Source organism: Suillus paluster (genome assembly GCF_016628075.1).
Source record: "Suillus paluster strain FC165 chromosome Unknown EDB91scaffold_95, whole genome shotgun sequence".
Lineage (NCBI taxonomy): Eukaryota > Fungi > Basidiomycota > Agaricomycetes > Boletales > Suillaceae > Suillus > Suillus paluster.
In genome coordinates, this window is record NW_024537655.1 from 142,621 (window position 1) to 156,557 (window position 13,937).

General features: G+C 49.0%; 2 protein-coding genes across 2 annotated transcripts; one reads left to right on the forward strand and one right to left on the reverse strand.

Moving 5' to 3' along the window:
* Positions 1 to 9,118: 9,118 nt before the first annotated feature.
* EDB91DRAFT_1086458 (uncharacterized protein) lies at positions 9,119 to 10,832 on the reverse strand (the record flags this gene model as incomplete). Its single annotated transcript, XM_041316054.1, has 6 exons — positions 9,119 to 9,678; positions 9,729 to 9,794; positions 9,959 to 10,062; positions 10,114 to 10,142; positions 10,165 to 10,533; positions 10,602 to 10,832. The coding sequence occupies 6 exons, from the start codon at positions 10,830 to 10,832 to the stop codon at positions 9,119 to 9,121; spliced, it is 1,359 nt and encodes a 452-aa protein (XP_041171788.1).
* A 1,020-nt stretch (positions 10,833 to 11,852) lies between these two features.
* On the forward strand, positions 11,853 to 12,584 carry EDB91DRAFT_1253947 (uncharacterized protein; the record flags this gene model as incomplete). Its single annotated transcript, XM_041323726.1, has 2 exons — positions 11,853 to 12,274; positions 12,326 to 12,584. The coding sequence occupies 2 exons, from the start codon at positions 11,853 to 11,855 to the stop codon at positions 12,582 to 12,584; spliced, it is 681 nt and encodes a 226-aa protein (XP_041171789.1).
* Positions 12,585 to 13,937: the final 1,353 nt, after the last annotated feature.

Sequence of the window (13,937 nt, forward strand, 5' to 3'; positions counted from 1 at the left end):
GTAGTCCAACTCAAGTTCTATGAGCTCCTACAGCATGTTGGAGCAGAGGTCCTCTGAAGGAGGACCGACAGACTACTAGATAAGCGCGGGAATGTCAGGCGGAGATTGGTCCGCCCTACAGGGGAGAGTCGGAGGGCTACTATAGTCGGAGCTAACAGTAGGAGCGGAACGGAGGAGACTGCTCGGACGAAGTCCGAAACAGAATAGGAACACAGAGGACAGAGGTACAAGAGTACTAGTCACAAGTCCAATGCATGGGAAAGGCGGCGGAGGCGTGGGAATTCAGATGAGCGGAGGAGGCGGCCGACCTAGGGAGTCAATCCCCTAGGCCAGCAAACAGGAGTTGTCAAGGGGTTTGCCCAAGAATAAGGACAAGAGAGCAGGGCTTGGAAAAGGTAATATTCAGACTGAAGATCTACAGACAATTGTACATATGTTTATATACTCTAAGTGGGTAGCATAGCATAGCAAAAGGCTATGTGCCGAGTGTACAGAATTATTAGAAAGATGACAGAGACATATGAGAAAAGGGGCTCGGAGAATAGTATGTATGCGACGGATCAATAATCACTCGGGTATAGAGATTACCGGTGATCCGAAAGGAGGAACTATGATACTAAAAAGAGATAGGACCAGTTGAATGGTTCCTAGTCTAGGGGTGGACCGGTGAGGCGGTCGGGCGGACCAATCGTTAGATAGAATGACACGAGAGGAACTGAAGGAACTGAGTGGGTTGGAAAAGCGGAGATGGTGGAGGGAGTAGGATCAGTTGGACCAATGGAGCGGAGGAGCGGAGCTCCAGATAGGGTCGGAGGATAGGGATATGGTGTCGGAGGAAATAGGGGTAGTGTCGGAGAAGTGGAGCGGAGTCGGGCGGAGGTAGCAGGGCTAGTCCTGCTGAGATGCACTTCGTGCATTGTCAGAGAAGGAGGGATGGAGCGGACAGGGAAACAGGGGGTCGGACCAATAGTAGGGATGTCTATGAATGGTGTTGGGAGTGGCTGAATCAGGTATATGACATCGTTACCAGGAACCAGTTGGACTTGTAATCGTCAAATTGTAGGCAGGTTTGGCGTCCTGTGAGTACTTGCTGTGTGAAGTCGATCATTGCTCTTGGGAGACGACGGGTTCGCATGTCGTGCAGTAAACGGTCCGTGACTGCATTTGGAAATGCTCCTTCAATGTCGAGGAAAAGTACTGATGCCACCTTCTTTGTTCGCCAGGCATTTTTGATGGTCTCTTCAAGGAGGTGAAGAGAGTCGGTGGTTGATCGGCCTGGTCGTCTGCCGAAATGAGTTGCTGGGAGGAGCTGATGACGTTTGAGATAGAAGGTCATCTGATCTGCTATGACTGCCGTTAGTAACTTGCACGTTGTGTTGAGTAGAGCTATTGGACGATACACTTTGGTTACTGAGTAATTTGGCTTGCCCGATTTGTGCAAAACGACTGTCATAAATTGACGCCAAGGTTGATAGTAGGTACGAAGGTTGATGGTAGCGTTGAAGAGCAGGAGAAGGAAAGGAATGAGTAGGTTTGTGCACTGCTTAAAAACTATGTTACATATGCCGTCGGGTCCGGGGGCTTTGAATGGGCTTAATTTATTGATGTTGCATGTAATTTCGTCAGTCGTGATTGGTACCATAGAGGCGACGGGATCGGGGTAGATGTAGTCTTCTGGGATAGAGGATTCGTTAGGGCATTGCGGGAAGAAGGACTTGGCTAATTCAATGCTTTTTTCTGCATTACTGGTGGCTTCATATGTAAGTCCGTTGGCCTGGCGAATGGAGAGCGTCGGAATTCGGGTTTTGCTGCCGTCGGTCGGTTCGGAAGATATATACTTGTTGGCTACCCAAATGTCGTTACCTGAAATTTTTTCTAGCCAATCAACCCAGTGTTGTTTCTTGGACTTGAAGATTTCGTCAGCGTAGTGATTTCAGAGGCGTTTGAACTCAGCATGGCTCAGGTGTAGGGGGAGGCCTCTCATCTTATAGGTGGTGTGGGTGGCTTTGTTGATTTGATGGTGTAGAAGGGTGAGTTCGTGGGTCCACCAACATTTCGAGTGAGGGCTGGGTTTCGACAGCAGGACTACTTCTGAGATGACCTCATTGAGTGTGAGTGCTAGATTGCGTGCAGCGGTCTGGAATTCTGCATCAGTGAAGAGGGGTGCTGGGACTGGTCTTGTATCTAGGCGGGCGGTCAGGACTTCCTTGAATTTGTCCCAGTCGGTTCCTCGGTAGTTGCGCGAGTGATCCTGGGTGATTCTGGGTACGGTTAATTCAAGGACACTGAGGATAGGTACGTGGTCAGTTTTTGGTCCTCATAGCACTGGGTTAGTTCCGCATGATACAAATACCTCCATGGAGTGGTCTATGCAGAGTACATTGTCGGGCCTGGTCCAGTTTCCAGTACTTGATGATTGGAGAGTAGGTTGTCCTTTGGGTAGTGGCTGATTCATCCCGTAGTCGGCTATGAGGTCAATAAGGGGTTGCAATGCGTTATAGTCGATTAAGTGCTCATTTCAGTCTTCCTCCCAGAGTGGGTGATGGTGGTTGAAGTCCCCTAACCATACCATATGGTCGTCATTTGATGGTCGGATGTTGTCGATGTTAGCGGTGAGGTAGCTATCTAGGGCCTGGATGGTGTCCTGTCGTTTTCTGTCGTTATAAATATTGAAAATTGTACACTTGCTGAACAAGCCCCTTCAGTGACAAATCCCATACTATACGGGTCACCCGACCTACATAATATCCCGTGTAATATGGGCCAGCGGATTATGGGCCAATGTTATGTATATTCCCGATGTTGACGGGTGGGCCCATCTATGCTGATGTTATATATATCATCGACGATGGCGGATGGGCCAGGAGAAATATTATTATGGAGATGGGTGGGCCCATGTGGGTAATATGTAGAGTAGGATTGACATATATTATAGACCTGAGGAGAGATGTATAGCAAATATTATTATATAGACAGATGGGCTGAGGGAGCGGTGGAATATTTATTACATAGACAGGTGGGCTGACGTAGGGAAATATTAGATAGATGAGTGGGCCGACATGGGGTATTTTACTTAGACGGGTGGGCCGACGTGGGGTATTATTAGGTAGACGGGTGGGCCGAGGGTGAGGTGAATTATTTATTACATAGACGGGTGAGCCAATGTAGGGGTATATTAGATAGACAGGTGGGCCGAGGGTGAGGTGAAATATTTATTATATAGATGGGTGGGCCGACGTGGGTTAATATTAGATAGATGGGTGGGCCGAGGGTGAGGTGAAATATTTATAACATAGACGGGTGGGCCGACGTGGGTTAATATTAGATAGACGGGTGGGCCGAGGGTGAGGTGAAATATTTATAACATAGACGGGTGGGCTGATGTAGGGAAATATTAGATAGACGGGTGGGCCAAAGTGGGGAATTTTACCTAGACGGGTGGGCCGATGTCGGGTAATATTAGACAGATGGGTGGGCCCAGATACGTATCATATAGGAGTTTCGAGTTTCGAGTCGAGTACCGACACCCGACACCCGACACCCGAGTACCGAGTACCGAGTCATGCTCGCTTAAGGCACTCACACAGCTTCGACTCTTAGAGTCTCGATACATCATCCCATTCAACTCCCCTGCTTCATCTGTAATCGACTCTACTATGCGAGTCTTGTTGCTGGCCGACATGAGTCTCATCTGCAACTCTTAGCTAAGGATTTACCCCGAATCTGTTCTGTTGTACTACTCTCATTCACCCTTGTATTCCTCTCTTCACCCGTGTTCTCCATCTCAAATCTTACTGCCATTTCATTCCCCTCTTCCAAATCCCCCCAAATCACCTGTGTTTTCTCTTCCCTTTCCATCCTCACGCACAGCCGTATATATTTTTGGAAGATAGCTCTATGTCATATAGCAGTTTTTCGTCAGTCGTTGTTTGTATACTTACTGACGATGTACAGACATAATATCCTGAAAACTCAGATTTATACGAGTTTCGAGTTTCAAGATTCAAGATTCGAGTTTCGAGTTTCAAATCAAGTACCGACACCCCGACACCTGACACCCGAGTACCGATGATACACACGAATCACCGAGTACCGCGTACTGAATCTCGGGTGTTGGTACTCGGTACTCGGGTGTCGGGTCGGCACTCGGTGATTCGAGTCTCGGGATTCGAAACTCAGATTTATGCGAGTTTCAAGTTTCAAGATTCGAGTTGCAACTTTCGAGTTTTGAGTCGAGTACCAACACCCGACACCCAAGTACCGACACCCGAGTACTGACACCCGAGATTTGGTACTCGGTACTTGGTACTTGGGTGTCGGGTGTTGGGTGTCGGTACTCAGATTTATGCGAGTTTTGAGTTTCAAGATTCGAGTTTCAAGATTCGAGTTTCGAATTGAGTACCGACACCCGACACCCGAGTACCGATGATACACACGAATCACCGAGTACTGAGTACTGAATCTCAGGTGTCAGGTGTTGGTACTCAGTACTCGGTGATTCGTGTGTATCATCAGTACTCGGGTGTCGGGTGTTGTGTGTCGGTACTCAATTCGAATCTCGAATCTCGAATCTTGAAACTCAAATCTTGAAACTCGAAACTCACATAAATCTGAGTACCAACACCCAACACCTGACACCCGAGTACCAAGTACCGAGTACCGAATCTCGGGTGTCGGTACTCGGGTGTCGGTACTTGGGTGTCGGGTGTCAGTACTCGACTCAAAACTCAAAACTCGCAACTCGAATCTTGAAACTTGAAACTCGCATAAATCTGAGTTTCGAATCCCGAGACTCGAATCACCGAGTGCCGAGTACCGAGTACCAAATCTCGGGTGTCGGTACTTGGTACTCGGTAGTCAGCACTTCGTTTCAGGTTTCGAATTTCGAATGTCCACACGAATCAACCAAATCTCGGGTGTCGGTACTCGACTCGAAACTCGACACTCGAACACACGAATCACCGAGTACCGAGTACCGAATCTCAGGTGTCGGGTGTCGGTACTGGGAACTCAGTCACTCGATCAATGGACTGGCAGAGGTTACATTCATTGAAAACTTGTATATACATCTATCACTATGCAATTATGTAGCCATGTCATCAGAGGAGTTATATTCTGGGACAAGGTTGCTCGGATCACCTGGGTCCACGATTTCGCCAGATGCATCTGGATCCTCTGGATGAGCAACTTGGTTGTAATCAAACAGGAGGCCATCAATGGCAGAGGCATCCAGGACTGTTGTGGTTGCGGTTGTGGGAGCAATGCCTTCCATTGTGAGATCAATGAGAGGTGGGAGTGCAGATTCGGTGGGTGACATGGTGGGGGGGCCAGATTGATCAAGCAACAAGGATGATGCATTGGCAGGAGGATCGGGCAGTGGGAATGAGGGGTGCCGGAGCATGATTTCGCGCCTAAGGCCTTCATGAAGGCATTGCAGGGTATCAATCTTACCATCCTGCTCTGCCACACGATCCTCCAGAAGAGCGATTCGAGCTGCGCCTTGACGAATCACAATGGCCATGGAATGGAGATCCGGCATGGGCACGTCAAGTGCTGCAGCAGGGACTGCTGGGCCACGTGCTGCAGCTGGCACTGCCGAACTCGAGGCCGGAAGAGCTAGAATGCAAACCTAAGGTCAGACGATGATAAAAATAAACCTCGGGTGACTTATGAGCTGGTTCAGGTGCAGGTGCCTTGACGGCAGTGATTGTCTTGCTGCGACCACGCATCTGGGTCTTGGGGGTTGTCACCGCATTGACACCGGGAGTTCCGGCCATGCCACGAGACTGACTTCAAGTTCGGGCCTTGGATTGGGAGGCAGGGGGAGCTTGGGAGGGGGCGGGGGTTTGGGATGCGGGGGGAGCCTTGGAGGGAGCCTTGGAGGGAGCCCTGGAGGGAGCCCTGGATGGCATCCTGGACCTCGTCTTCCGGGTGGTAGAGGAGGCACCACTGCGAGGAGGCGGGGATCCCATAGACGCGGGGGTGCACTTGATCTTCTTTGTCGTGCAGTAGATGCACAACATACACAGAGCCCCGGTCCTCTTGTCCATCCGAGTTGCACAAGGCCATTGTAGCTTGTTGCAAGCGTTGCATGGGTTTTTCTGTGAGTTGTATTACTGTATGGATACACTTGAGATATATAAAAGTACTCACCGGTCCGGGAATGAGAATGTCAACTGCAGGGATGACTGGGGGTGCCTGCACCGGGGATTTGGGAGTTGGCCAGGAGGGCTCAACGACTGCTGGGTGAATGCCGGCAATCACCTGGTAAATGGTAAGCATACACCCGAGTCCCGGACGCGTAAGCGTGACTTACCGTGGCAGGGCCAAAGGGTTTCTTCATCAGAACCCTGGGTGATTGAGGCGAATTGGGCGTCCTTGCGATAACTGTGGAGAGCAGGGGAACGACGACCTCCGGCGCTCCACCTGAAAACGGCTACAAGAAAATGTGAGACAAGTAAAAGAAGAACGAGACAACATACCTTGACAATTGTGTCTTCCTCATCTTCCGACTCCACCATGGGCTTGGACTTCACCATGCAAGCCGACCTCAGACGCTTGTGACTCTTCATCGCGGATTTCGGGGGTTGGGAGGGTGGTCCTGAAATCAAGGGGGACTTCCTCTTATTACTGCCTTCTGCCTCAGGCTCCAGGTCAGCGAAGACGGCCTTACCTTTCCCCTTGTCCCGGAACTCGGTGGTGGGGTTGGTGGAAGGGCCGGCGACATTGCTGGTAGGGATGGCTGGGGAGGGAAGGTTGACTGGAATCGGACCTGTGGATGGGGGGGCAGCAGTTGGGAGATCAAAGGTCCGGTCACCTATGGCCTCCCAGGCGAGGACCTTGGGGTGCCAGGGGTGCCTCAAAATGCGGGGATCGTCATACCCGATGGTGTGCCAGTCGGGCCAGACCTTGGGAACCATGCTCTGGATGCGGTGTAGCTCTTTGAGGCACGAAATGATGAGTCCGGGAATAGGACCATCCCTGGACCCATACTCCTTTGCTACATTAGACTACCTGGATGTTAGAGACGAAAAAAAACACGAAAAAAAATACATACCACAAGTGTACCAACCTGTTTTCCCAGAGCTGAGTGGCTGGGACCCGGGGGAATCTGCCAGGGCGGCGCTGATGATGGCCATGATCTGGGCAGTGGAATTCTTGAGATCGGTCAAAGAGTCGGCAACTGGAGTGGACATGATGAGTGAGTTGAGAGATTTAAGATCTTGAAATCAGATTGAGATCAGTTATCAGAAGGATGAAGTTTCAAATCAAACAAGACATTTGATGGACGATCGATAAAATCATTGATTGTTTGTGTTTGTTTGGTCGTCATTGAACTTTCGGCAATCGCCGGTTGTGTGTTGAACTTCGAAGTTTTTTCAATCATCAGTCAACCAGTCCACCAATTCTCCACACCACATGAGTTCCCATCCAGCCGTTAGATTTAATGACCCCCCGGTGACCGACTATAATTCTATGGATGTGGATGACTCATCTATGGGCCGGGTATCACTAGGTATGTTGTATTCTTATCATTCCTTATCAATTTACTGGGTGTCCCTCAGATGACTTAGATGACTTATACCTTGGGCCGGATGATGACATAGAATATGATTCTATGTCATCCGGACCACCGGATGCGTCGGCTGCAATGCCCGGTATGTTTATACATTCCTTATGATCAGCGTTCACCATCCATGCTAACTTCACCCTTGAAGATCAATCACATCCGGGTGAGGCTGATGATGCCGGCTGTCTCATTGATCCAGACTTGTACCTCAGGCCTGAGGATGATGTCATTGATGTTGATGAGTTGCCGGATTCTGCTGATCCTCCCACTTTTGCACCGGCTACATCAGAGGTGTCTATTTCATGTGGGTCTATTCATTCCAGACAATTATTGATACTTATCGTATCTCCCAAGCCGCCAAATCATCTACCGAACTTTGTGCAGATGAGCCGGAGCTCGATGTCGAAGATGTACGTTTGATGGTCCGGGAGCTCCATCCTTTCGGAAAATACGAACACCCAGAATGTGAGTATCTGAAAGCAGAGCATTTATCTTTTTGCTAATCTTTCGGGAAGACCAATCCGTCCGAGATCGACTCGGTGATTACAAACGCCGTACTGGAGGTCTTCCTGACCCTTCCATCCAACAACTAATGGAGGCTGAGCGACCATTCCGAACTGCTTGGGCGGAAACTTCCGACAAACTGAGAAAAGCTGATGCAGACCTGCAGAGGTTGCAAAGAGTTGAACAGATGAGCATTGAAATGCTCAAGGTAGTAGATTCCATGATTCAACACTTTGAAGAACAAATGACTATGTAAATTACCTTATTACAACCTCTGAATTTTCATTGATATCCCCACATCATGTACACTACCGGATCTTTCAATGCATGTCACCGGGCGTCTTACGGGACTTGGTGTTCGATAGTCGGGACTCGATGTTCGATAGTCGGGATTCGATGGTCAATGTTCGGGACTCGGTGTTCGATGGTAGGGATTCGAATATTCGGGACTCGATGTTCGGGACTCGATGTTCGGGACTCAGTAGTCGGGATTCATTCCTCGAATCTCGGGCTTCGGGTTTCAGGACTCGATACTTGGGACTCGATGTTCGATGTTTGGGATTTTAGATGTTCGGGACTCGATGTTCGATCCTCGGGACTCTATACTCGATACTCGATAGTCAGGACTCGGTGTTCGATAGTCGGGATTCAATGTTCGGGACTCGATGTTCGGGACTTGGTAGTCGGGATTCATTCCTCGAATCTTCGGGCTTCAGGTTTCGGGACTCGATGTTCGATGTTCGGGATTTGATGGTCGGGACTCGATACTCATACTCGGGACTCTATTCGATATGATTGAATCACATTGACATGTACATAATAGCAGGTAAAGGCAGGCAGTGTAGTATAAGTCCATTACTTCTTTCCCCTCGCTCTGGTCACTCGAAGGGCTAGTGTCCAATGGCTGTTGTGTTGACTTACTCTGGGTTGTCCTCGCCGATGGCTCAATCACCCCTTTCTTTCCCCGCATGTTTTTCAGTGCCGGTGACCTATTGACTCCTTCGGTTGCACCATCCTCCTGAACATTGCCGGTGACTCTCTCAGTCAGTCCAGCCGGGAGGTCGCCCATTCGTGATGTAAGCAGTGCACCAGTTTCCCTGCATTGACCGGGCGAGGCTTTGGAATTGCACGTGGGACAGCGGTTCCTTCATGTGCTGTCGAAGGACCAGGCTCTGTTCTGGGTCTCTTTTGCAGGGATCTACCTTCCGCTGCGTCATCACCAGCATCATCCTCCATATCATGAGTGTCACCCTCGGGCTCACTCTCGGGATCACTGTCAGTTTCGGTCTCCGAATTCCGAGGCCTTCGGATCATATCTCTTCTGACTTTATGAGTCCGATGAGACGGTGAATTCCAGGATACAACCGAGGCTACCATGTCCCCATCTCTGTTCTTCCATGCTTTGAACAGGAATGTTGGACCTTTGCCTTTCTCCTGCCGAGCATACCAGAAAGTCAGTAAGGCGGTCGTGTCCCAATGTTGCAACTTCGATGGCTCCTTCAAGTCTACATCCGCCAGAACATACTTTCTTGCCACAAAGTCATCCTGACTTTGTACGATGGCGCTCCATGGCACAACTGCCTTGTCAATCCCGGAACAGATACCTGTATACATGCGTTCAACAAATGTTCGGGTGTCGCAACGATGGACTCACGATAGTGCGATGTAAGAAATGCTCTGACTATGGCTTTCTTCTCCTCGAGTTTCGTTTCGGTGATGTCTGGAAGCACCGGCATCCCATCCCCAGTCGGTCTCGAGTTCGAAAGCAGGCTTCCTGATTCTCTTTCGACCTCGCATCACCTGTCGCCCTCCATCCCGTGCCCCGGCACCTATCATGAAGAAGATCAACCAATTCATTCCAGTAGCCAGAGTTCAAACACTCACCGAATTGTTCCTGTGCGTACTCCTGCCAAACTGGCTCGATGTCCTCCCACTCCTTCATCTTCATGAAACTGTCCCCATCTCCTAATGCCTCGTTATCATCGTGCCTGCATGAAATGTATTGAGATTGAGGATCTGAGATGACAAAATTGACTTACATCCCGAACAGCACCTCGCCCTGTTCATTCTTCCATGCCGACATCACAAACACTCTCATCCCTGCATTGCCTCCACATCTCCTTCGAAAAGTGCTCCATATATGCCGGTCCCTTCTTACGAGCCACTTGTGCTTGTATCTCGGGAGGCGGAAAGTTGTTCGACCATTCTTCGGCTGTGTCCTTCGCCTTCTCCAACTCGTCGTCGGACAATTCAGTCATGACTCTCTTTACAGCCGCCTGATAATACTTGAACATACCGGGACCTCCTGGCTTTGCCCCGGACTCGTCCTCGATCCTCTTCAGCACCTCCTCCCGCTTCTGCTGGTAGATCACCTGCCTAGGAGTCCATTTCCTCCCATACTTTATCATGTCCTTCCTCTCCTTCTTTTTCTTGTTGTTGAACAACCATGTCTTGTACATCTGAGAGTTCATGGAAGAATAAGATGTTAAAATTTTAGTTTTGAACGAAGCAAGGATGAATCACCCACTTCCTCTTCTTCCATTGTGCTTGGTCGACCTTGGGAGCAAATAGCCTGGCAGCCCTGGCTATGGCAGTGAAAACTGCCCAGCTTCTCATTCCTTTTCGCCGAAGTCCACTCAGGAAGGTAGTTTTTCAACTCCGAAATTTCGTTGTCCGTGAGCTTCTGTGTCTGTGGTTGACACGCCCTAAGTCTTCCAGAAGTGGAAGTCAACTGAGTGGAATGACCTGATCTTGCCATTGTGAATGAGATTGCAGAAAGGGCTGAGGATGAGCAAGGTGGAAGTAATAATGGTGACTAAGTTGAACATTTGAGCAAAGCCTAACAGTTGGTTAATCTACCCATATTGGACGGAATTCCATTAATGGAAATGAATTTGTAATGACGCATCAAGACTGCATAACATCACATTGCAATAACAATTTATTCACATTCCTGAGCTAATGCTTTGCTTGCAGCCTTAGAAAATAAGATGAAGATAGGTAGATGCACCCCACTGCAAAAATCCCACAGGGTAGAAGCAAGGGGCAGCAAAGGTAGGAAGACTTGGGTCAAGGTCCCACTTGCAAGCACAAAAAGACATGCCTACAGGTCCATGCCTAACTCTCCCCCAGAATCACCAACACTTCAGCCTGTTGAGGCACCACCTCTTTGGGAAGACATTCCTGACAATACTTACGAGCACGACCAAGGCTCATTTGAGCCTTTGCAACTCCCAAAAACCATGGCAAGTTCATGTAAAATGTTGCATTGCAATTCAAATGATAGCTAAGTATAACAAATGCAGAGTCAGAATGACTACCTCAGGCAATGGCTGCCAAGGCAGGAATCATATCTACATCACCTCCTGGATCGAGAAGCTCCACCAGAAGATAGGAGATGCATCATCTGCAACCAGGATGGGTCTACAAATGTCAAGATTGTCTTGGGGAGCCACTATATTGCACTGGCTGTTGCAGAAGTCAACATTCGCGCAATCCCTTCCACTGGATCAGTCAATGGAATGGTCAATTCTTCGAGCAAAGTTGTCTCGCTCACGTCGGACTCATCATACACCTTGGTCATGAGGGCAAACAATGTCCGGTACTTACAGATAGGTGGGATTTGTTCGAAGAAGACGAACCTGAAGACCAGCTTGAGCCTGAAGATCTACCGTCTGTGTCGGGACCCGAGTTCCAGCCGAAGGAAAACACCATGGTTATCGTCAACAAGTCCGGAGTTCATCGCCTCCAGGTTTGATGCTGCGATTGTCCAAATGCCATGACTCCAGACCTTCAAATGTTTCGACATGGATTTTTCCCCGCTTCATTTAACAAGCCGAAGACTTTGTTCACCTTCAGGGTGCTCGATGATTTTCTATTGGACAACCTTGAATGTGGGACCTTGGCGATGAACTATTACAGCAAGCTCCGGCAAATGACCTCCAACATGTTTCCACACCTTGTACCGGTAATGCTATATCACTCATCTAAAGGACATTATATTGACAAAGCATGTGGCAAGGACCGATACCGAGAGCTCATGAGAGTCACCCGACAGTGGAGGCAGTTGAAGGCCATGAAATGGCATGGATTTGGCCATCGTTCTGACAACCCGAATGCAGGTGATCTCGCATTATTTTGCCCTGCTTGTCCTCAGCCAGGGATCAATGTATCCTTGTCAGGGGATGAATCACTTGATGAGTGAGTCTCGTTTGATACGGAAGTCACCTCAGCGATGTTAACAGCTCCAAGGTGGAAATACACCCGGTCATTTGTTATGGACGGAAATTTCAAAGCCAAACACCTGCATCCCATGAAGCCATTTGATGAAGTTTGGCTGTCAGATGGGTTGGGATTCATGGTGGGAAAGGACAGGTATAAAAAGCATCTTGCAGAGGCTGCCGACACTTTAGAAAAATCGAGCTGCAGCAATCACCGGGCAGTAAATCAAGCAAATGCGGCTCGGCACAAGCTGGAATCCACGGGCATCGGGGGAGTAGCCTGTGCTTGACACGGTTGCTTTGTTCCTCACTTGATGGTAGATTTTCAAAAAGGCGAAAGGCAAGCCCACCCTGCCATTCGACATTCATGAGTTAACCATGCATCATTCCCAGACAAATGAACATGGACTATGCTCTTTGTGAGGCTGCCCAGCACAACATGGAAGGCATCACGAGGGTGGTCACCTTCTATGATATCAACTGTCAATACAACAAGCACTTTCGGGTTCGGGTGGATCGAAGCCGATTTCTCGAAATGGTTCCGGAATTGACCATCATTCCCGGAATCGGGTTGTGGCACATCCACGGACATCAGGACAGCTGCTATGTCCGATATGCGTCGAATTTTATCGAAGGCATTGGTCGGATCAATGGAGAGATCATGGAGACCCTATGGTCACGTCTCAACCTGATTTCCCCTGCTGCTCGGGGAATGTCATCCCCGCATCGAAAGGAATGTCTCAATTATCAGATGAACGATTCCAATTTCTGCAAGATGATCCGCATGAAAAGGACCCTGTAAGGCTGAGGTGAGTTCTAAGGGTAATTGAAAGGATTGATCGAGGAAGGTAGGAAATTGTGAGAGAGGATGGTAGCAAGTTGACTAGAGATCAAACGATGATGCAGACAGAGACATTTTTGACTTTGACGGAATGTTTGGACGGCTGCGAGAATACGGATCACTGAGAGGGAGTTGATTCACTAATTAAACGAGAATTACATGTAACTTTTTATACGGCGGGAGAATGGACAAAGCATTATCAAAGCGCGAGTAGCGAGAAGAAAGGCAAAGTGAGACGTGAAAGGTGTGGCGTAGGTACAAAGAATAATTGGGAACGTGTGGTGATGGCGATAAGGACAAAGGGTAAACGTGAATTGATGTAAATATGGACAGAAAGGAAATAGAAGAGAAGGCAGTGCGTGATATGTCACAGTCGTTGAAGGGTTGATTGAAGCGAGCTTTCATCGTTAAAGGCGCAGCCTTTCTTACACCTCCCCCCAACTAGAAATGTCAACTGTCCCAGTCGATCCTCAAACAACTATTTGTGCTCTGGGGCAGTGCCAACAAGGTTATCTGGATTAAGGAACTGTGTGACTTCGAGTGTTGACAAGGATCGAGGGTGATAGGGAATGATCTGGAATGCGGCGAATCTGAGACGTGAGACTGCACCGTCAAGTTCGGCGAGTAGGTAGGAGCCACCAGCAGCACGGGAGACGACTACCATAGGTCCGAAATACCGTGGTTTACACTTGGCATTCAACGCAGCTTCAATCTTCTTGTTGAGAACCAGCACTAGCGCACCGGGTGGAAATCATAGTCACATATGGCATGGGCAAATCGTCATTCGAAGTCTGCGACAGAT